The following is a 25,434-nucleotide window of genomic DNA, read 5'->3' as shown; positions in this document are numbered from 1 at the left end:
AAAAGCATCCATTTGTTTTCATGTCTGGAATATTGTCTCATTAGGCCTTGTTTATACAGGAAATGAAGCACAGCTACAGGCTAACTGTGCATATGCGTCAGCTGCAAAACATTCAGCATCATTTCTGTCATGCCATTAGCTCACTTGATTCCTGAAACTCTAATGCTTGGCATTAGATATAGTGCCAGAACCTCCTTATTGTCAGACAAAATTGCAAGTCTTTAGTCTCCTAGTATATGGTCCAGTCCATGAAAACCACAATGAAAGAGCAGTTTAATAATTACTGAAAATGGATCACATTTATGTCTATGTTCTGGTGGTTTATTTGCATTCTTGTAAATGAGGGTTACCAGAAAACTTGCTAGTCCTAAAAGGATGGCACTTCTAATTCTAGATAATCTGGTGCTGTCAATAGCTTCGACCAAAAATGGCATTCCTTATGATATAATGAGGGCATATTCCTTTAGAAGAAAGAAGTTTTGTTGACTGCAGTTTTTCAAAACCAAATTAACTTTTGTGGAACAAGTCAGAGGTGCACAGCAGTGCAGAACCATATATAGCTCATTTGGCACCCAGTCCACATCCCCAAACTGGTGATACCTCATGTCAAAGTAAAAAAGAAATAATGGCCTTTTCAAAGCAAAAATAAAAAAAAAAATTGTTTGTTTGTCCATTTCTGCAACTGCAGAATGCTGATTGCCAGTGGAACTGTAACAAGCTGTTTGATGCAGTTACTACATTGCACTAAGTAAATGCAGTATTTACATTCATTTATAAAGATCTCATATCCTCACACCTTCTTAATCAATGCTGGTTCAGCACTCTAGCACCACTTGCATCTGTGTTTCCTAATAGCTTATGCCCAGGGCAGCTGCACCGCACCTCCAGTAATGGCTCTGGTACAGTCTCTTTTTCAAGGTTATTTTTGCCCCCATGCTTGCTGACCACCAAGATTCCTCATCAGTCAAACAGTACCCATTCATTACTCTGTTACAGGTATTTCACCTAAAGCCAAGGCAACTTCTATCCAAGGAGGGCCATCATTCAGACAGTCATGTGGCTACTTTGGCAGTCAGTGTCATCCTGGCAAAGAGAGCATTTTTGTGTGGTCTAACCCATTCCTTGCTAAACAGACAAGCAAACTGTCTCACCAGTGTGACCTACATTACCTCCCTGTAAGAGTATATGCCTCTGCTCACTTTCTATGAGGCTACTGCCCATTGGTGTCTCAGTGAACCTAACTCCCACCCTCCTAGACCACTCTGTACCACTGCCACTCCTTTGAGTGATAATGACAGTGTGTGTGCTCTGCTTCTTCTGTCCATCCCATCCTGGACAGGGCCATCCTTACACCCTGACATTGTTGTAACACAACATTAGGGTCACCTGGACAGTAGTTAGGACCTTGTCCTTCTGCACCACTGGAGCTGCAGTTGTTGTTTATTTTTACTTTTTGCTACTTTATTGCAGCCACAGAGGTGGTACATATAAGTTTGGAGATGGGATGCAAGGAGATTTGCCTTTCAACAGAAATCAGGTGTCTGTTTTTCCTAAGTTTTCAAGTTGCAATTCCCGATTTACAGAAATCAAAGAAGAGTGACTTGTTTTAAGATGAGTCAATAGAACACATGGAAACCATCAAACACAAGGACATTTGGCAGCTGACTTTCGTCATAACACCAATACACAGAGGGCTTTACTTTCTGGTAGATGCCCCTGTCCAGACACTAACTATATAGAGAAGCGATGGAGTATAAACATAGACTCCAGGCCCAGACTGTGCACAACCATGAGGAAAGAAAATACACTGTGAGATTATATGACCATGGGATCTTGTGCAGTAGGGTAAGAGTCAGCCTTAGATACAGACATGAGTAGTAGATAAAAGGTAACAGAGTCAGAAGAGATGAGAAAGAGCTGCTTCTATAGTACATGTCAAGGAAAAATGAATCTCACAGCTTGATAAGTAATGTAAAGTTGCCTGAGCCTGTATATACTATAAACATGTATTATAACCATAGCATAGACATTTTAAGAATGACTGTTTTCCATACTACACTGAGTATAGTGACTAGTGCCAGTGTATTCATGATTAGTGAACTACTAACATTATTTTATTGTGCTGCTGTTTTGCATAAAATAAAGCTTAGCACGTTTGTTAAAATACTGGTATATACTGACAATGGTGTTCACCTTTAATGGGTAACCAGAGGCAAGCATCACAATAAGGTGTGAAACTCAAAATCATATGCAAAAAATGTGATTTCAGTCAGAAAACCATGCCGACAAGTTGAATAGTATCTGCCAAGGTCAAAATACGCTGTTTTACTGGACACAAATAGTTTTTATTTCACAAAGTCATCATTTTGCCAATTTAAAACTGTTCAGGCCTAGAAAAACGGAACCTTAGTCAAAAATGATGAAGCTTAGCCTACCTGAGCCATCTGACTTTAGAAAACCATTTGGCTGGTCATTCTGGAGGCAAAGGATTGCATGTTTTAGAGTAATAACCAAACTGGATAAAGGAACCAAAACATTTCAGTTGAACACTTCGTTGCACTCCATGGGCAAGGAACTGGAGGTAATATGATGTTCCTTTTCATTTTCAGAGGGCCAGAGTTAAATACAAGCGAGTAATTAATAACCTCTCTGAATATTTTGTCACAAAAAATATAATACATGAAAGGACATGTTTTCACTAGTTACAAAACACTGTTTCATTTTAGACTGGAACTTTGACTGAAGATGGATTAGATGTTTGTGGCCTTGTCACAGCTGATGGGAAAAGGTATGTTATTTATAAAAAAGTTATAATTTTGCTTGCTTTGGAAGAGGTACCATCTCCAAATGTAGCTTTATAAGCAGAAATGCTGAGGGATTTATAAAATGAGAGTGATTAAATGGTATTCATCCCTGTTGTTGGCTCAGCTGGGACTAGAATAATTGAGTTTATGTTGACTTACCCCAGGTTTTGAGGACCATGATATTAGTTACATTAGCTTAGGCATACAAGGGATTGCTATTCACATAAAAAAGTTTGAGGATTCCTCATATGAATAAATATATTTGATCATCTTTGATTTTTAACAATTCCTAAACAAATAAGCTAAACAGTAAACATGATCAGTTTGAAATTAACACAGAAGCTCAGATATTGTGGTTTAGAGTTAGTTTTATTTAATCAACATTCTAAGTGATGATTTGAACTCCTTCATTTGTATTATGGCTTGCCACTCATTTTTAAAACTAGTAACCAAAGGCTAACTTTAGTTTACTGTGTCATTATATTTTGAAGATTGCAGTATATTTTGATTTTCTTTTGCAAAATTGATAAAATAAAATCTTAATGTTGCACTGAAATAGTTCTATTTCTTGCCATATCAGGCTGACGAGGATGGCTGTTCTGAATTTTGGGACTATTTTGCCATGGGGACCACTATTTGCAGCCTTGGCTAGCTGCCACTCATTAATTCTTGTAGATGATAAAATCCAAGGAGATCCTCTAGATATGAAAATGTTTGAAGCTACTGGCTGGGTAAGCATGACAACAGATTATTATTTTTTTTTAAGTCTGCAATTTGCTTGTAAACCACATCACTATTTTAGAGTGCAACTTTATGAGCTAGTGACACTGAATATGAGTTTAATTTTACTATAGGAATGTGTTCGGTTGCTTCTGCTTTAGAAGTTGTAATTAAAATGGGAATAAAAGAAAAAGGCCAGATTTTCCCATTTATTATTTAGCTTTATGAATTCTGTCACTATTGATAAATAGAGCCTATGATGTTACAGAATATAAATGTCCAGTCATCATTCACTGTACTGACAAATGGGAGCTCCTGAGTGATTTCTCAGTACAGCACCACTTTCATCTGCCCTTCTATTATTAACATTGTCTGAGAAAGATGAACCAATGGCTACACCACAGAAATTAACTATGACTTTATGCTTTCAGAAATAATACTACCATCTCTATTGCAATTACATTTCTGGCCATAAACACTCCTGAGAGTATCAGTTAGAATTATGAATGCTAACAGACAGCCATGATGTCTAAACAATGCACTTTATACTCTGATAAGGTAGAATTGTAGAATGTATACTTATGGAACTTACAAAAAGATTTTTGTTCCCCCCACCGATGTTTACCATCAGTCCTACCCCACATCATTCTTGGATTTTCAGCTCCAACAACCCCAATACATTCCAGTTAAGCTTACTGTGCTTTTCAAAAATTCTCTGAGGTATTACAGTTTTTAATGCTATGGACTATGAACAGTTTTGTCCTCTAAATATAACCTGAAATTCAGAATCAGTAGCATTGCCCAGCATCAGAAGTAGGCATTGAAAGATCTCATGTTTAAAGGTCTGTGCCAATTACTGTTATGTGTGCTTAAGGAGGTTGGTGGGCAATGTACACTATATGTTCCATTCCTTTTTGATGCTGATAGGAAAGATAATGCCCAAATGTTCATGTGGTCATTATGGCTGCAGATGTATTTCAAAAAGTCTCAATGTATAAGGCAGGCAGAGGGGTATACTAATTTGTCTTTGATTCAAAAGGCATAAATGCCCAAATGTCTAATGAGCTACTTATTGTTGTTGTTGTTGTGTCTTTTGGCTTTTCCCGGTAAGGGGTCGCCACAGCGGAACTCCGGTCCGCTAATGATTGGCAGTAGATTTTTATGTGCCGAGTTGCCAGCCCTGACACACAAACTTCAACGAAGGTATGCCCGTTCACGCAGGTCTCCACACAGAAAACGCTCTAGCTGAGAATCGAACAGGACAACGTCTTACTGTGAGGCGACAACGCTACCACAGCACCACCACCGCAGTCTGTCTAATGAGCTAGTAATATACTAACTACAGTGATTACTGATATGCAGAGACGTTGGTTATTTTCTTAGTCACATCAAACAAAACAGTATACTAATTTTGTAACTTCTCATAGGTTGGAAACTTATGGAAGAATTGTCAGAAAAGAACGACAATTACTCTAGACTATATAATTTAAGAACTGTATAAAGCATAAGGTTTTGCATAAAATGTTTCAACACACAATATTACATGATAAATATTAATAATACACTTGATTTTATCCGGGATTAATTCCCTAACTATGCTGCAATCCTAAACTGGATAGAGTGGATAAAATGAGTGATCAGAGGAAGAATGAATCAATCTGAATTCCATCATTTAATCAAAATAGCATAATGATTAGGTTGGTACACATATATATATATATATATATATATATATATATATATATATATATATATATATATAAAAATATCTATTCCTTGCTTGAAAAGACATTTTATCTTTTCTCTCTGTTTCAATCTTATTCATATTTGTGTATTACATGTATTAACTTACTCTGTTTTATAAATGTTATCTTATTATGCCTATTTCTGTGCAAACTTGTAAAAACCACTGGAGCTTTTCTCCCCGGGCCTCCACTGAAAATGGACATAAATCCAGCTGGACTAGCCCGGTCAACAAATGTAAAATAAAAATAAAATAAATAAATGGTACAAAATGTAGGTGTATAGCTTTAACAAATTGGCACCTTATCCTTATGTATCAGTTAAAAGATGTATATTATATCATCTAGTTTTCCCCTAGAGTGGCACAGTTTGAAGTACATACTGAAAAAGCTGTCTGTATGCAGATGGCTTTTGTCTCATTGTTTTAGCCACAATAATACAGCAAATGTTGCATGATAGCAAAAATAATTGAAAATAGATGTCTTGTCTTTTGCTTGTGAAATAATTACTAGTATGCCTTGCCTGTAACTGAATTTCTCTTTAACTTGGAAAGCTAAGATTCAAACATTCAGTATGTTCATGACTACAAGCAAAATCTCTGAGAATCTTGATAAGGCACAATGTACAACATTACTCCATGTCAGGAGGGAAGAAGCCATAAAAGTTAATAATCCACATAATTTTCAAAAGGAAGAGAGAGAGAGAGAGGGAATGCTGCACTAAGGGCAGAAAAGTTTCAGAATTACTGTGAGATTAAAAAAGATCCCCTTTAGTCTTCCCATATCCTTTGCAAGAGTAGAAGGTCTTGCAAAGCCTTTTGCTGCTTATGCTATTGAATGAAAGAATCAAGCCAATGTCAGTGAATTTGGTGAGGATCGCATGTGGCAGCAAGAATAGTCATACACATGGCAGGTTACTTAAGGGTGTCATACTGATGTTAAATAAGGTGACTATTTTGTAAAACGTAAGCAACATTAGCTTGTTAAAATACAAAAACCCTTGATGAAGACTTTGATGCATTTTGTGATGATATTATGTTTTCCAGTTGTAAAGTACCTGATATGGCTACTTTTGATAACAGTCTACAGTATGCAAGCATGACATTCAAGCGACTTTCAGAACAATAGAAATTACATGGGACTTCTTTAAGCTGTTGATATTTAAGTGAAGGAGACAGCAGTTCAAACTGAGGAAAACTGCATGAGAAAAAAGCTTAGAGAATTACTAGTCGCTGCTACAAATGACATCAAGCTTACTTTAACCATAGAAATATTATCTTGCAAGATTGCTGTATAATATTTGCTTAACTACTGATATACCATAGTCTAAAGAATAGACTGACCTCTCTCTTTTTGAAGTGAAGCTTCTTATGTGATAGTGTGAAAGCTCGGAGTGTAACGGAAAAGTGAAACTGAAGTACATAAGTCAAGCTCCGCCCTTGAGGCTGATCGCACACACTCACACTCACGCACACACACACACATACTCACACACACACACACACACACACACACACACACACACACACACACACACACACACACACACACACAATGAAGAGTTAGTGAGAGCCACTGAGCTCACACACATACACACACACACACACACACACACACACACACACACACACACACACACACACACACACACACACACACACACACACACACACACACACAAACAAACACATACAAAACAAAACAAAATTATTACAGAAGACTTTTACATAACTGGCAGCTGTACTATGCAGGAATCTCTAAGTCAGCACTTTCATTCGAACACACACACGCACACAGAGAACAGTGAGTGAGAGCGAGTGAGTGATCTCACACATACACATACACACACACACACACACACACACACACACACACACACACACACACACACACACACACACCGGGGACTGAGTGAGAGATCTCACACACACACACACACACACACACACACACACACACACACACACACACACACCCACACACACACACAATGAAGACTTATATAGCACAAATAACTTTCACATAAGTGGCCCCTGGCCTATGAATGAACAATCCCCCCCACACACACACACACACAGACACACACACACACACATATACACATACGCACACACAGGCACACACACAAAATTTATTGCAGAAGTACTTTCACATATCTACCTAAACAGCAGAGGCCTCCAAGGCAGAAACGCACTCAACCACCACAGCACAACACTAATCACGATACACATAACTCTCCTAAACAGTGTGCCACTCAACCAAAGCCCCTAAGGCAAAACAGCATGCCCATACCACGCTAGTCATAGGTGACATGATAGTGAGGCACAGTGATGTCCCACTCACTAGGTTGAATAAGGAGAAAGTAACAGTCAATTGCCTGTCAGGTTCCAGGATCGCCACATAACGCACGCACTCATGTCCTTCAACAGCAAGTACAAGTATGACTCTGTCATTGTACATGTGGATGTGAATGACCTGAGACATACCTTCCTGGACTGCATGAAAAGAGACATGGAGGAGCTCTCGGACTATGTAGTCCAGGCGGGTATGACCCTAGACCTGAGCAGCATCCTACCATTACCAAGAATGATACCACAATACAAGCAGAAAATGATTGATTTCAACAATTGGCTAAGTTTCTGGTGTCATTCCAAGGGGATCCAGTATCTGTCTGCCTGGGATGACATGAGTGACAGACGTCAGTGCTTTGCCAGAGATGTCCTGCATCTGTCACCCCTTGTCTTCCAGATACTGGCCAAGGATCTTGTCATCCCTATAGTGCTTTTTTTAGGCTGTGTTCCAAAGACCAAATTACCACCGTAACAGCTACAAACAAATGCAATCTGAGGGTCATGCTGCTCAGTGCTAGAAGTCTAAATCTCAAAATGCACTCACTTGAAGCACTCCTTAAAATGGAGAACATCAACATTTGTGCTGTAACAGGGACCTGGTTTAAAGCAACAGAAAGCACCCCTGCACTACCAGATTATAACTCATTCCACACCTTTGGGCCTCAGAACTTGGACTGAAGCTCCAAAGGCAGTGGTATTTCTATATTCAAAAAGGTTGCACACACCTCCGGACTGGTAGCCCAACATAACGCATCAGAGATACTTCAGGTAAAGCTAACATTGGGTAAGACAGTGATTCAGGTCATAGCCTGCTATAGGTCCCCATCCATGTCCTAAGACTCACACTTCATGTTCCCAAGCACCCTGGAGAATATTAGGGTCCAATCTAACACTCTCATACTGGGCAACTTCAACTACCCCTCCATTAACTGGGAAAACTACTCATGAACCAATACACTTGCCCAATGTTTCCTGGAATTCATTAATTCCAATGCCCTGGACCAGCTTGTTCTTATCCCCACTAGAGGTAGCAACATCCTTGACCTGGTCATTACTAACATGGGTGATCGTTGCTCTACACCAATAGTTAACTCTTCCCTGGTTATATCCAACCACAAACTAATCACCTTGGAAATCCACATTCCCCTCACCCCTCCCCCCGCAAAGGTAACCACCATGAAAAACATCTCCAGAGCTAACTTTGGGCTCCTAAAAACAGAGGTGGCTAACTTCATGGCACCCATGCAAATGGAGAATAGTTGCATGACTGCCGAATAATACACTAATGCACTGTACGAACATGTACACAAATGTATGGATCTTGCCATACTCAAAAGAACCAAGATGCTCTCCTCCAAAAAAGGGAAACCAGTCTGGTGGTTGCCCTGCCATAAACAAACTCTACAATAGAAGGAAAAACTGATGTGGAATAAGGTGAAGTCCCAAGACTGGAAAAACTCCTTTAACAGCCTCAACAAAAAGTTGAGATCCCTCATCAAATTCTCTAAAGCTAGCTATGAAAACAGAATTGCAGCAGATAGTAAAGGCAGACACAAGGCCTTCTATAGTTATTTAAAGAATCTCCATAGAAATACCCAGATTGGCTCTGAGCTACTGCACAATGGTACCTCCTATACCAAGCCAACAGATATTGCCAATATATTGGCCGACAGATTCAGTGCCAACTTTACCCCTCTCCCCCCCAAAGGACCAGTCACAATACTAGTAGATTGCCAGGCACCCAGTATTACTGCTGCACAGGTTAAAATAGCACTGTCCTAAGCCAAAAATACAGCTTCTATGGGACCTGACAATATCCATGGCTGTGTTCCACATGAACTACAGAGTGAACTGGCACCACAACTGTGTGCCCTGTTCAATCACTGCCTCACCTCAGGCATTATCCCTACCAAATGGCGCACTGCTACAGTTATCCCTTTCCACAAAAGAGGAGTGACTACAGACTTTGGGAACTATTTCCCCATTAGCCTGAATAGTCTGATATGCAAAGCTATGTATCACATCATCATGGGCCTAATAAATAAGGATATAGGGAATCTCCAAACTCTGGATCCCACACAGTTTGGTTTTGTGAAGGGTAGAGCATGCCTGCTCAACCTGGTCAACTCTGAGTCAGTCAAAAGAGCTGTGGATGAAGGAAAGGTGGTTCATACAGCCTACCTTGATCTGGCCAAGGCCTTTGATACCATTTCCCATGCAGGAATCATAGAAAAACTCACTAAGCTTGGCATCACCCCCTATATCACTAGGTGGGTTGCAAATTGTCTCACAGATAGAACCCACAGTGTGAAAGCAGCTGACTCCAAGTCAGACTGCTGACCAGTCCTGAGTGGAATCCCACAGGGTTTGGTCCTGGGTCCTCTCCTGTTTGGTATATACTTCTCTGAAGTCCAGGCCAACACGAAGGGATTCTGACTGACAAAATTCACAGGCGATTGCAAGTTGGGAGCTATTATTAACTCCCCAAGTGATGTTGACATCCTGCAGAAAAGCCTCACTGAGACCAATGACTGGTGTCAGAACCATGCCCTCAGGCTCAATGCCAAAAAAATGTGTCATCATCCCCTTTGGGAAAAATTTGGTTCCTGTGAATTACCACATCGATGGTAGCCCACTGAACACAGAAGGTGTTTTTAGAGATCTGCGAACAAAGGCTGACAGCAACCTCTCTTTTGATCACCACATTGCCACTGTGGTCAGAAAGTCCTTCTATGTAGCACATCTCATTACTAAGGGTTTTACATCCAGGAAAAAAAATGTCATTGTATCCCTCTACTCTTACCTCATTAGACCAATCATCGAGTACAATGCCTCATTTGGCATGTACCTCACTAGACATCTGCAACAACTGGAGAGGCCACAAAAGTACCTCACAAAGATGATCCTAGGCCTTAAATAGTTGTCCTATATGGACAGACTCAAAAAACTCTAACTGTTCTCTGTCTCATATCACCTACTTAGAGCCGATCTCTGTGTGACTTACAAAGCCATGTTGGACCCAGCTCTGTTAGAAATGTAACATCTAAAGAAATCCCAATCTCTCTGCACCACACTGTCCAGAGACCTCAACCTCATTACCACAATCAACAGAACATGCTGGAGGGACAGGTTCATAACCCAGAGTCTGCCCATGCTATGGAATAGACTTCCTATGCATGTCAAACAGAGCACCTCACTGGCCCTTTTCAAGAGAAATCTTGATGAGTGGATGGGAAATAGAAAGTTCACCCCGGGGATCACTCTAATGGCTCTTCTCGACAGAGGCACTGGGAACTAATGTTGGGTGGCACAATGCCAGACTCTCTAAGTCAGCAGTATCATTCAAACACAAACACACACACACACACACACACACACACACACACACACACACACACACACACACACACACACACACACAAAGAGCAAACAGTGAGTTCGCGCACACATACATTTGTAATAAGGATCTAATATCATTTAAGCATGTTACTATAATGACAGGCAGGCCTCCTAAACCCCATCATTTTAGTCTCCCAGCTGTAAGGAGCCATTTTTTTCCCAGACTTTTATTATTAGTAACTCCCATAAAACTCTGATTAATCACCATAAGTGTAATGCGGTCCTCTTACTAGAAATAAAACCAACCCCCTCTCCAAATTTAGTTAAGGGGTTCCCAAGGATTACTCTACTTTCAAGGGAAGTAGAAAGTTACAAAAACATAATGTACTAGTTCAGGCCTTGGACATGTCCCCAGAGAACAATCTCTCTCTGCTAATAACAAAACAAAGGCATACTTTTAACTTACAGATTTACAGCCCCCATCTCAATTAATTTTAAGCAATAAAAATGAAGCAAGTTGAACATAGCTTTTATTATTACAGAATTTCAAGCTAGTGTAAGACTTTCCGCAAGCCCCTAAAAGACTGATTATTCAGATGATTCTAAGTTTCAGAACATACCACCACTGCACTCTAACAGGAACACTGATTTAGAACACCATTAAGAGCCTCCCATAAGTCAGTGGGCTTTCACTACTAGCAAAATGAATAAGTGCATCAAAGGGAACCCCTCATGCACAGATAGTAACCTAACACTGAGGAATGATACAAAAGTACTACTCTAACATGAAGACTTGTTAATATTTATAATTATTAAACAGTGCAAATGCTCCTTCTAGTAATCTATTTCCAGAACAGGAACTCTGCAGCTGGCTGGTTCTTTTAAGGTAGCACAAAAATAAATGCATTAATGCAACTGTCTGAGCTTAAATGGTTTATCTGATGCTTAAAATTAATGACCTTATTTGGAGTTGACAGATTTTCTCTTATTAAGAAGATATTCCCTGTGATTTCATACTAGTTTAATTTCTCTCTTGGAAGCAAAAATATTTTAGTGTTCCCTGTCAACCAGTACACCTCTATGAATCTAGACCCTGCAGTACACTGGCAAATGACCAGCTTCACACATTAGCTAGGAACGTGGCATGGAAGTACCACAATAAAAGTCCTTCTCACCTAGGTGTACTCCATGCTCTATGCCCCCATACAATTACATTAAGAAGGTTAAAAGAATGACTTTAAAACAAAATCATGTCAGGAAGGAACCCCCCAGCAAGCCAGTGTTTTTCAGGAACATTAGCAGCCAAAATGCTGTTACTGGAATTTTTGGGCATAGTTGTCTACCCCAACCACACACACACGCACATGCACACACACACACACACACACACACACACACACACACACACACACACACACACATGGACACACCACAGCTCTCTGACAATCTTCTTCTCCTTTTGGCTGCTCCCATTAGGGGTCGCCACAGCGAATCATCTGTTTCCATTTCTTCCTGTCCTCTGCATCTTGCTCTGTCTCACCAAGCACTTGCATGTCCTCTCTCACCACATCCATAAACCTTATCTTAGGCCTTCCTCTTTTCCTGTTACCTGGCAGCTTCATTCTTAGCATCTTTTTCCCAATATACTCTGCATCCCTCCTTAGCTCATGTCCAAACCAATGTAATCTTGCCTCTCTGGCTTTATCTCCAAACTTTCTAACTTGGGCTGACCTTCTAATATACTTATTCCTAATCCTGTCCACCCTCATCACACCCAGTGTAAATCTTAACATCTTTAACTCTGCCATGTCCAGCTCTGACTCCCGCCTTTTGTCAATGCCACTGTCTCCAACTCATATAACATAGCTGGTCTCACTACCCTCTTGTAGACCTTCCCTTTCACTCTTACTGGTACTCGTCTGTCACAAATCACTCCTGACACTCTTCTCCACCCACTCCATCCTGCCTGTAGTCTCTTCTTCACCTCTCTTCCACACTCACCATTACTCTGAACTGTTGATCCCAAGTATTTAAACTCATCCACCTTTGCCACCTCTACTCCCTGCATCCTCACCATTCCACTAGCCTTCCTCTCATTCACACACATATATTCTGTCTTATTCCTGCTGACCTTCATTCCTCTTCTCTCTAGAGCATATCTCCACCTCTCCATGGTCTCCTCCACCTGTTCCCTACTCTCACTACAGATCACAATGTCATCTGCAAACATCATAGTCCACAGGGACTCCTGTCTGATCTTGTCTGTCAACCTGTCCATCACCATTGCAAATAAGAAAGGGCTCAGAGCTGATCCTTGATGTAATCCCACTTCCACCTTAAATTTATCCATCACTCCCACAGCAGACCTTGCCACTGTTTCCTTTAGTACAAGTTGTCCTTGCTAGGTGTACGTGGAGGGGTCAGACAACGAGATGTATGAGCCACACATCTTAGACTAAAAGGGTATATATGCTCCCAACTGCAAGGACTAGAGAAAATGTTTCCAAACTGGATAGAGAAGTCGAGGAAATCTAAACAAATACCCACTGCAGAACACTTCCTCATAGTTCATCTGATATGATGCATAACTATTACATAGTAAGCTACTTTGGAGATGAATCAATTTTTTTCTATTTGCTTTGTAAACTGAAACTAATATGCGTCATTTTTATTTTTTTTTATATTTTCCCTAATCGTGTCTGAAATGGTTTTACTGATCATTTCATTGTCTCCAAAAGAATAAATAAGCACAGATTAACAAGAAAGGGAACCAAGACCCATCATCAATATTAAGCAAACATTCTTGTTGTATTTTAAAAGAAATAAAGAAAAAAAGACATGATGGGAAACAACAGTGCCTTCTGGATGGATAAGTCAATCCAGGGAGAGTAATAAGTTTAAGGAATAGGGAAAACTGTAAGGTAGTTTAGAAAACTGAAGATAGAGGCAGTTATGGAAGCAAACAGTATACATTCCAGAACATGGATGGAACTGTAAGATGCCCACATAGTACTAGTAACATACTAGTTCTGTGACATGGCCTACACAACTGTAAATGAAGTAAAGCAAATGTAGTTCACCTGTACAGAATATAAACATAGATCATAAAAGGAATATAGAGTCACCAAGCTCAACTCAGTGCATGGGAAATGAAGAAAATCACTGCTCTAACCCAGCATGACTTGTAGATTCAAAGCAGGTTCAGTCCGTGTACATAATCACTTTGCCAATACCCACCCTCATAGGACATTTCCTGTCTCCATGATGACAAAAAAGCCAGGTCTGGGAGGTATTTACAGGTACCCATCCAATCATCCACGTTTGCTTTAAAGGAAGGGAGTGTATCACTACATTTTACATTTAACAGAAGATTATTCCAAAACTGATGGAAAAACTGTAATCTATTACACAAGTTGTAACACTGAGTTTCATATATTCACACGGTAACAGATGTGGGGACAAAGAGAGACATTTCCTTAGACACATATGGAGAACCTCATACACAAACATACATGCAGAAGCACAGACAGATGCATGTCACACATGGAATTATACACAGAAACACACATACACACACACAGGTCAAGCAGTTACTACCACTTTATTGATTGTCTACTCCTCAGATGTCTCATTGTGATCAAATGAATGAAAAATGCATGAAGTGCAAAGGGATGCATCTTCTCCCTAACATTTTGTTTTATTTTATTTATTTTTATTTTACATTTGTTGACCAGGATAGTCCAACTGGAATCATGTCCATTTTCAGTGGAGGCCCGGGGAGAAAAGCTCCAAAACAAACAATAACATTAAAACAATGAAGAAATTTACAGATTTGATATGTACAAAGAATGTAAAAGCAAGTTCAAAGGTTAGAGTTTCCCCCAGGTTACAGTCAGGGGAAAATTTTACAGTAAATTGACTAGTAATTAACATTTAAAATATGAGTTAACCAGGCTTGTTACAGTGCCAAAGTCAGTTTAGACCCAGATGTAGTTTAAGTCTGGTTTTAAATTGGGTTAGGGAGAAGAGCAATGTAATATCAGCTGGGAGTAGGTTCCAAACTCTATCAACAGAGTTTGCAAAGAGGGAGTCACCGGCTACATTGTTAGTTTTGATAGTTTGAATTAGTAGTTTGTTTGAGGAGCGAAGCAGTCTCGGATTATTATGGGGGTGATAATATTCTTAGGAGCTGCTGTATTATCTCGGTTATGGAGGATTTTCTTGGACACAATTAGAAGGTTAAATTGGATAAGATAAGACTGGGAAGTTCTAGCCACTCAAGTTGTTTAAGGTCGATGTACTGGTGTGTTCTAAAAGGCAGACCTGTGGCAAACCTGATAATGTGATTGTAACATGTTGACAGTCTGTTAAGTACAGACTTGTTTAGATTAGAGAGAAGGGGGGAAGCATATAGAAGTGTTGAGAGTAGGTGAGAGCGGGCTATGACGATTTTAGCTGGAGGGGTTAAAAAGGCTTATTATTTATTTATTTTTATTTTACATTTGTTGACCGGGATAGTCCAACTGGAATCATGTCCATTCTATATAGTGACCCAAGTTTTTTAGAACATCCGTCTCCATTGTTCTTTATTCTGTAGAATGCCCATGATTTTGATTTTTATTTCCTCTCTGTGCCATAAAACATATGATTTCTCATACTTCTTATTGTTCAGAAGAAGCATGTTGATGCAGAACCTCTTGCTCGCTCAGCTTCTTAAATGAATTAGAGTAATTTGACTCTGTTGGGCATTATTGTTGAATTTATCCAGAATTCTTCAGCAAACAAGTTGAGATGTACAGTCTCACTTTTCCTGTCTCTCACAGATACACAGGCACACACACACACACACACACACACACACACACACACACACACACACACACACACACACACACACACACACACACACACACACACACACACACACACACACACACACACACACACACACACACACACACACACACACACACACACACACACACACACACACACACACACACACACTTTGTCTGTCTCTCTCACTCTGTTACTCACATACACATATATATACACACACACTCTTCTCTCTCACTCAAACACTCACACATACACACAAGCTTTGTCTCTGTCTTTCTCTTATACTCACACACATCCCTCTAATGTAGCTAACACATTTGTTTTGTTTTATTTCTTTTCCCACCCTTGCTAAATGTTTTTAAGCTCCATGGAGAGAGAGGGAGGAAAAACAACTGAAGTTCCTTGTAACTGCTTATTGCAGTTACTTTTTTTATTTTATTTAATTTCTGTTTTTTTTTTCTTTGCTGATGCTCACTAAATGGACCCGTTCAGCAAGAGAAAACAATATGGTGGCTATTTGCAATCAGTTCATGCTTCAAGGCAGAATAATATGCAATAATCCCATCCTAACACTAAATTTCTTGATTGATCCCTCACCCTAAATTCTCCATTCACTTCCTAACCATAAAACTTCCACTTACTCTCTCACCACAATCCCAAACCTACTCCTTAATCATAATCCCTAAATGCAGTCACTCTTAAACCTAACCACTAAATTTTCATTCCCTCCTACTTCCTTGTACATCTTAGCCTGCTCGAACGTGGCTGTGTATCCCAGCAACAGATACACCCTCTTACCGTGGCTGCTGCACTTTTCTCGAACATGCATTTGATTATGAGTACAAGTTGTAACCGATATGAACTGCCTGACACATGATCCCTGTGCAAAACTTTGATCTACAAAAATCTGGGATTCAAGCAGTTAAAGTAGACCCAAGCCACACTTAAAAGTAAATTAAAAGTGAAATATGTGTTTCCTTGTAGATGTATATATTAATTCCCATTATGCTTTGCTTGACAGAGCATGATAACAGACAGATGCAGAAAAAATAATCAGTTTTGGATTTGAATTAATAATATTGTAAAACTTTAATACAGAAGGATTGTTAATTTTCATAAAAAGCCCACTTAATTCCAGTCTCCTCATATTTATTTCTGTTTATTGGCCTATATTTCTTTGCAAAATCTTTTACGGAGATATCTTTCCAGGTACCTGGTCTTAATGTGAGTTATTAGGGGCATTTCTCCTCAAGATATGGTGACACCTAAAACAGTAAATTGATGGATCTTGACTTTGAAGAAGCAGATCAGACTCAGTTTGGGCTATTCATATCAGAATTTTGAGGCAAAAATGTAATATCTTGTGGTTATACTGTTCACCTATGGGTCCTACACCAACTCTAAATCATACTGTTGTTCTGAGTGAAGGAGGAGCCCTAGCTGGCAGACCTATCAAAATGTAAGCCATACTACCAGATTTTCCTATATTAATGAGTCAAGAAGAAAACAGAAATAGACTAGAGCCTGGGATCTGGGGCCAAACATTGTCTAGGTGCTCCCACTGGCTGAAGGAAATATGTCAATAAACCCTACAAACATCAGTTTGGTGAAAAACTTATGCTGAAACAAGTTTTTCTAAACCTCAGAGAACATTCTTGTAAGGGAGGCTTACACCCTGTACCCCCATGTCTGGGAAAAAACCCCTACACATTTATACCTTTAGAAATATACCAAATAGCAGGTGTGTAGCTCTAGTCTGATATCACACACCAATGAAAAAGAGAAAAAACTCCACTCTCAGTGAAAGTTGTTTTAGCATAATTTCTCCACCAAACTGACTTTCATAGGAATCACATTTCATCAGTTGATTGGCTGTCCACGGTGTGTTGTGCAGACGCTGAAAAGAAGAGTTTGTTGTGAGGTCTGGAGGTGATGAAAGCTGTAACCAGAAGCACTGCAGTTCCTGTAACTGAGAAGGTAGTGGGTTACATAAAGAAGAGCCCTATCATTGCAGAAGAATGTTAATTTATAAGAAAGAGACTAAGAAGTCAGAGTAAGTAAGTGTGCTGTAAAATAAAAAAGGCTGACTGCTACTGCTGAGTATCTGGGGAAAACCAAGAAGCAGATTTGTTAGCCTCAACTGTCTAGGCTTTTTAAACAAAAAGGTAAAGTCAAATTTATGCCCTGTGGGAATCTTAATGAAAATAGGAATATATTTAAACCATCGAAGCACTCATGACTGAATGATTTTGTTTTCGTTATGCTCTGCTTTGCTGTAAACAGCCCTGGCTGCAAGACAGAAAGTGATAAAGCCATGACTGCCCTCATGCAATTCAAGTCTGACTAGGTGCACAGGCTCTGGAGGGACCAGGTGGGTGAGGACAACAGTGAGCTGCTGATGTCAGCTTGCCCATCCTTAGGTGAAGGGAGGTAACCCAGCTCAGTGCTACAGCAACACGAAGAGGATGGTGAGCTCCATGTTGAAAGTGGAGTGCTGCTTTGTCTGAATGCTGCTCATGCACCTCACAAGGGTACCATGAGGTGCTGCAGTTATGGCAGGCTCACCACCAGCAGTATGATGCTGCAGCAGTATGCTTGACCTCCTTACCAGCCCTGGATATGGCTTGTGCAAGGACTGGGGGAGGCTAAAGTGGGGCCAGTAGACCAAGTTAATGAGAAGAGGAGCTGGTGGCAGAAAGTCTTTGCTGAAGAAACCACTGTGTGATGAATATAAGCTCTGCAGTCCTATCTGAAAATACATATCTCTGCTTCACTGAGAAAGTTGCTACATGATAAGGAGTATTTCTTATCACAGTATCAAGAATTATAATGCTGAAAATAAAAGTATAAAAGTGAAAGTGCACTGCCAGGGTGATGAGTATTGTGAAAATATGTTTTGACCTAAATTTGTTGAGTTGTATTAACACTGATAATAAAATAACAGCATTGGTTAGGTTAAATACATGGACATTCTTTGTTTGAGTTACCATTTAAATTTTGATTTGTTTTCCTATTAAAAGGAATTAATGGAAAAATCCTACACAAAAACCTACCGTGCAGAAGGTACAACACAGAATATTATTGTTAAACCAAGACCTGGAAGCAGTCAGGTAAAAACATGCTTTAATTAAACTACTAATAAAACCGTTTGATTTGTTATGTCATAGTCACTTCACATCAAGTGTTTGCTTAGACTTACTTTTTTCACATCTCAACTCACTTCTGAATACAAGCAAAATGCTATAAATCCTAAAGAAAACCAACTTATTAAGTCTTTAGTCATGGTTTGCATTACATACACATAGTTCAGAAACGTAACATTCCAGAAGATATTGCAGGCTAAGTACTCTTTATTTATTGTAGGTGTTTATTTTGGTGCAAGCTTCGCTAAGTAAGGACTCATAGGTACTATAATTATTTATCTTCCTCTTTTTGCACTTGACTGAACAACAGACAGATTTGATAATATCCTTTCAGCCTGATCTGGCTTAAACAAGGGAGGATTCAGAAATGCTTACCGCCATGCAGAAGAGTTAACTCAGAAAGTTTCCCCATCATGTTAAGCCTTTCTAATTCAAACATGCTCTATCACTGCAGTTTCCTCCTCAGGGGACTGTAGTTAGAGCAGTGGTCTTGCAGGCAAAGCTGCATGCTAATACAGCAGTCCAAGGGGAAAAGGTAATGCTAGTTAGCATGTGTACTTAGGTTCATAGGTAGGTACTAGGCTATCTGCCCGAGGGCATTTATAAGCCTAGCCAGAGTGTGTCGGCTTTCGCCGCTCCATTGATTAACTAACTAATCCTCTGTCAAGCAGAGCCAATGAAGTGATCCCAGGAGTGTATTTTCTGTTACCCATCCACTCGTTGAGGCTTCTCTTGAAGAGTCTTAGTGAGGGGCTCTGCCTAATGTATTTAGGAATTTTGTTCAATAGCATGGGGAGTCTCTGTGACAAGAATCTATCCCTCCAGCATGTTCTATTTATTGTTGTGGCGAGGTTTAGCTCACTAGAGCACGTAGCTCGCAGTGACTTGGATTTCTTTAGGTGGAGTATGTCCATCAATTCTGAGTTGGACATAGCTTTGTAAGTCAGGCAGAGATCACCTCTGAGTAAGCGATATGCCACTGAGTACAGCCGGAGTTTTTCCAGTCGGGCTGCATAGGACATATGTTTGAGGCCAGTAATCCTCTTGGTGAGGTACTTTTGTGGTCTTTCCAGCTGTTGGAAGTGTCTTGTGAGGTACATCCCAAATGGGTCATTGTACTCTATGATGGGTCTAATGAGTGACAAGTAGAGGGGCACTATAACCTCTTTATTTCTAGATTTTTATTTTATTTTATTTATTTTACATTTGTTGACCTGTTGTGCAAGGACTGCGGGAGGCTAAAGTGTGGCCAGTAGACCAAGTTAATGAGAAGAGGAGCTGGTGAACCTTTTAGTAATTAGATGGGACACATAGAAGGATTTCCTAACTACTTTGGCAATATGATTGTCAAAGGAGAGATTACTATCTACCTGGGTCCCCAGATCTATTATTACATCTTCTGTATTAAGGGGGCTGCCACCTATGTGGTAACTCGTGGGTGTTTTGTTTTTCCCAACTGGGATGACTATTTATTTTTTGGCATTTAACTTGAGACCATGACTTTGACACCAGGTGTCCATTTCAGTAAGGCCCTTTTGGAGGATGTCTGTGTCAGCCAGAGAGTCAAATATGGCTCCCAGTTTGCAGTCATCGGCAAACTTGGTTAGCCATAGTCCTCCTGTGTTTGCCTGTACTTCTGAGAAGTATATGCCAAACAGTAGGGGTCCCAGGACCGAACCTTGTGGGACACCACTTGTGACTGGTTTAGAGTCGGACCTGGAACCCACTGTTCTTACCATGTGAGTTCTGTCTGTAAGCCATTTGGCAACCCATCTCATGACATAGGGGTTTATGTTCAGGCTGGTGAGTTTTTCTGTAATACCCAAGTCGGGAATGGTGTCGAAAGCCTTGACGAGGTCAAGGTAGGCTGTCTGAACCACCTTCCCCTCGTCTATGACCTTGGTGACTGTCTTGAAGAAGTCAACCAGGTTTAGTAGGCATGATCTGCTCTTAACAAAGCCAAACTGGGTCGGGTCAAGTCTTTGGCGGTTCCCAATGTCTTTGTTAATAAGTTTCATGATGATGCGCTCCATAGCCTTGCAGACCAGGCTAGTCAGGCTTATGGGGCGATAGTTACCTGGGTCGGTTGTGGCCCCTCCTTTGTGGAGAGGAATAACCATTGCTGTGCGCCATTCTGTGGACACATAGCCTGTGGAGAGGCTGAAGTTGAGCAGCGTGTTTAGGTGGGGGGGTTAGTTCGTTCTGTAGTTCATGCAAGACGTAGCCTGGGACACCATCTGGTCCCATTGATTCTGTGTTTTTGGCTTTTGAAAGGGCTATTTTCACCTGTGCATCTGTGATTTTTGGGACACTACACTTTTCCAGTATTGTTGTGGGCCCTTTTGGAGGTGAGAGGGGGGTGAAGTTTGCACTGAATCTATTTACCAGGATGTTGGCAATATCAGTAGGTTCACTATATTTTGTGCTATTTTGCACTAGTTCAGTGCATATCTGCGAGTTGCCACTTAGATTCTTAACATAGGTAAAGAAGGCTTTGTGGTTATCTTTTGAATCCTTGGCTATTTTTCTTTCGAAGTTAGCCTTGGATGATTTCATGAGGGACCTTAGTTTCCTACTGATACTGATCAGGGTTGTCTTTCCTTCTTGGGATTTGCTTTTTTTCTGAACTAGTTTCCTCCTTCTATTGTATAGCCTGTTTATTGCAGGGGTCCACCAAACTGGTTTCCTTCTCTTAGAGAAGTGAGTCTTGGTTTTGCTAGGGATGGCATGATCCTTGCATCCTAGTAGGTGCTCATAGAGTGCATTTGTAAAGGTTTCTGCATCTTGGGCAGCGTTATCCTTTAGCGTGGGGGCTGTGAAACTTACCACCTCTGTCTTAAGTAAGGTGAAGTTTGCTTTAGAAAAGTTTTTTACTGTGGTTTCCTTAGTTGGGGGTGATGGTGGGGTGTGGACATCCAGAGTGATTAGTTTATGGTCTGATCTAACCAATGACGGGTTGACCTCCGGTGGGGAACACCTGTCACTCATGTTGGTGATGACCAGGTCCAATATGTTTTCACCTCTGGTAGGGGAGTTTACCAGCTGATCCAGGGTGTTTGAGTTGATGAATTCCAGGAAGCGCTGGGCCTGGGAATTTGTACTCGAGTTGTTTTCCCAGTGAATGGTAGGGTAATTGAAATCGCCCAATATCAGGGTGTTCAGTAGGACCATCATGTTTTACAGTGTCTCCAGAAAGGTGGAGTGGTGGTCCTGGGTCATGGAGGGTGATCTGTAGCAGGCCACAATTTGCATTGCAGATGTTAGTTGCACATGGATGATCTCAGAGTGTCATGCTGCGCCACTAACCTGGAGGTGTAGGTATCCTTGATGAATATGGATACACCCCCTCCTTTTGTGTTTCGGTCCGTGTTCCATGGCCGAAATGTGTGGTATGAGTTGTAGCCCGGTAGTGTTGGGGTGCTCTCTGGAGCCTTGAATCAAGTTTCAGTTACTGCACAGATGTCTATGTTCTCCATACTAAGGAGTGCTTCGAGTGCATGCATTTTGACATTTAAACTCCTGGCCTTGAGTAGCATAACACTCATTTTTTTGTTAATTGCGCTGTTTATGGAGGTGGGTTTGACTTTTGAGCCTTTCCTAAAAAAGGCACTATGGGGGCAGCAAGAGCCTTGGCCAATATTCGAAAGCCTAGGGGTGACAAGTGCAAGCCATCTCTTGTGAAGCAACGCGGCTTGTCAAGCATGTCATCCCAGTCTGACAGACACTGGATCCCCATTGAATGACACCAGAAGCTTAACCAATTGTTAAAATTGATCATTTTTTCTTTATACTGAGGTATCATTCTTGGTGAGGGGAGGATGCTACTCAGGGTCATACCAGCCTGGGCTGCATGATCAAAGAGCTCTTCCATGTCTCTTTTCATGTAGTCCAGGGAGATACGTCTCAGGTCATTCACACCAACATGAACAATGACAGAGTCATATTTGTACTTGTTCTGGAGTGACCTGAGTGCTTGTGTTATGTGGTGGATTCTGGCCCCTGACAGGCAGCTAACAGTAACTTTCTGCTTGTCCAGCCTAGTGAGTGGGACATCAGTGTGCCTGACTATAGAGTCACCTATTACTAGTGTGTTAGGTATGTTATTTCGCCTTAAGGGCTGTGATTGTGTGGCACACTGATTTTGTGTTTTATGTGTTGTCTGGTTTGTGACGGGAAGTGCAGGTTGTTTGGGTGTCTGCTTTGGAGGTCTCTGATGCTTTTGCAGGTTTTTATTTAGAGCCTCCGAGTATGATTTTGTGTATTTATGTGTATTTTTTTTGCCAGTGCTGTTTTAGTAGGTCTTTGTGCGGCTGGAGGTGTGGTGCAAGTGTTAACCTTCTCCTCTTGACTGTCTGTTCCAGTCTTGGGTGGAGACAGCTTAGCTTCCAGTCTGGCTGTAGAATTGCATCTCTTGCATATGTTAGTGTTTTGTGGTAGGAGGAGAGGGTTGTCTGGGTACAAGAGGCAGTTGTAACATTGCCTCAGGATACCCAGATTCACCAGCTGGACTGGAGAGTGCACCTGAAGTTGCCCTTTGGTCATGCCTGAATAGTAGGGTGAGCTGCTTAGTCGCTTGGTTGGTGAGGGGTGAATAAAGAGCCTTGCCCTGCTGGGCAATCAGTGTCAAGGTATATTAGTGCTTGCTAATTAGGTCTGAGCAAGTGCTGGGCTGTAAGATGCTTTTTGAGTGCTTAGGTCAAAAGTTAGACTAGTTTCAAGGGAGAAACTGAAGAGGAGACTTAGTGGAGCCAGGAATAATTTAACCGTAGCTAACTGGCTCTGCCTGGTGCACTAAACCGTGCAAATACGGTTTTTATAGTAGGGAAATGAGCGAGAGAGAGAAATTAGCCCAAAATGGCCAATAAACTATTAACTTCTGAGGTGGAACCACTCCTCCAGGGACAGATAGGTTGCTCAAAGCTCCCCTCTCTTACAGGTGAACAGAGAAACTTCCTTCTATCCAAGTAAGTTATGGGCAACTCAGAAGCTAGTATCACAGCCCTGAATTCAGCACTTGCCTGAAAACTGGACTATACTAGCTTCGAAAGGCAGGAAACAAGGAATTTTTTTTGGTTTTTTTGAAAAGATAAGGCGAAAACAATAAAAAATACACTTAAAACAGCTTTAAATGACTACAAATGATCAGAAAAGGCTATCACACTTTAGTGTGTAGTCTACAACAGTTAAATAAATATTTAAACAAAAACAACTTTTTAAATGTCAAGCAGTCAAATAAGTACAATATGTGAAATAAACAAGCTTTTAAATCACAATAAACGCTGGAAAATCTGCATTTAGGTGGAAAACAGTGAAGTACAGCAAGAAAATACAGAAAACTGATACTTAATCACTCCAAAGTCTCTCTTCTAAGTTACAAGGCTTGTATCAGTTTAAAGCTTTCTAGTGCTACCCAGTAGGCTAGTTACAGGAAAGATGAGAAACAAGCGCAGATGTTGTCTTTTAAACCAGAAAGTTGAAAGAGACGGACAGACTGTCCAAATGGTCAATAAATTACAATTTCTGGGCTAAGAACCTCTCCTCTCATAGTAGACAGGCTACCTAGTGCTTACCACTCCCACTGATAAGCTAGAAGGCTTTCTTCCAACACAGAAAGGCTTGTGGGGCTCAGAAGCTTACCAACAGTCTTGGATACAGCAACTCTGTATCTGGACTAGGCTAGTTACAGGAAAGGTGGGAAACAAGCGCAAGTGCGGCTTTTAAATCAGAATGTTGAAAGAGATGTAAAAAAACTGCCCAAACTCCAATAGCTACAATTTCTGGGCTAGGAACCACTCCTCTTGTGGTAGATAGGCTACCTGATGCTTACCACTCCCACTAATAAGCTAGAAGGCTTCCCTCCAACACAGAAAGGCTTGAGGGGCTCAGAAGCTTACAAAGAGTCCTGGATACAGCAAATCTGTACCTGGACTAGACTAGTTATAGGAAAGGTGGGGAACAAGTACAAATGTAGGCTTTTAAGCCAGCAAGTTGAAAGAGATGGAAAACTGCTCAAACAGTCAAATAAACTACAATTTCTGAGCCAAAGCTCACTCTTCCCATGGAGGATAGGCTACCTAGTGCTTACCACTCCCACTGATAAGCTAGAAGGCTTCCCTCCAACACAGAAAGGCTTGGGGTGCTCAGAAGCTTACAAACAGTCCTGGATAGAGCAAATCTGTAACCAGACTAGGCTAGTTATAAGAAAGGTGGGAAACAGGCACAAGTGTGGCTTTCAAACCAGAAAGTTGAAAGAGATGGAAAAAACTGCTCAAACAGCCAATAGCTACAATTTCTGGACCAGGGACCACTCCTCTTGTGGTAGATAGGCTACCTGATGCTTACCACTCCCACTGATAAGCTAGAAGGCTTCCCTCCAACACGGAAGGGCTTGGGGGCTCAGAAGCTTACAAAGAGTCCTGGATACAGCAAATCTGTACCTGGACTAGACTAGTAACAGGAAAGGCAGGAAACAAGCGCAAACACAGACTTTTAAATC

At 40.8% G+C, this 25,434-nt stretch overlaps 1 protein-coding gene across 1 annotated transcript in view; it reads left to right on the top strand.

Moving 5' to 3' along the window:
- LOC122800919 (probable cation-transporting ATPase 13A4) overlaps window positions 1-25,434 on the top strand; it is an 846,809-nt gene that overhangs the window by 427,600 nt on the left and 393,775 nt on the right. The window contains exons 13-15 of the mRNA XM_044070278.1: window positions 2,727-2,788; window positions 3,385-3,535; window positions 18,816-18,905. Of these exons, the coding sequence (XP_043926213.1) occupies window positions 2,727-2,788; window positions 3,385-3,535; window positions 18,816-18,905 (303 nt within the window). The remainder of the gene's footprint in view (window positions 1-2,726; window positions 2,789-3,384; window positions 3,536-18,815; window positions 18,906-25,434) is intronic.

This window comes from Protopterus annectens, chromosome 4.part1, assembly GCF_019279795.1.
Source record: "Protopterus annectens isolate FY-2018-M chromosome 4.part1, PAN1.0, whole genome shotgun sequence".
NCBI classification, from domain to species: domain Eukaryota; kingdom Metazoa; phylum Chordata; order Ceratodontiformes; family Protopteridae; genus Protopterus; species Protopterus annectens.
This window is presented reverse-complemented; position numbering and strand designations above follow the sequence as displayed.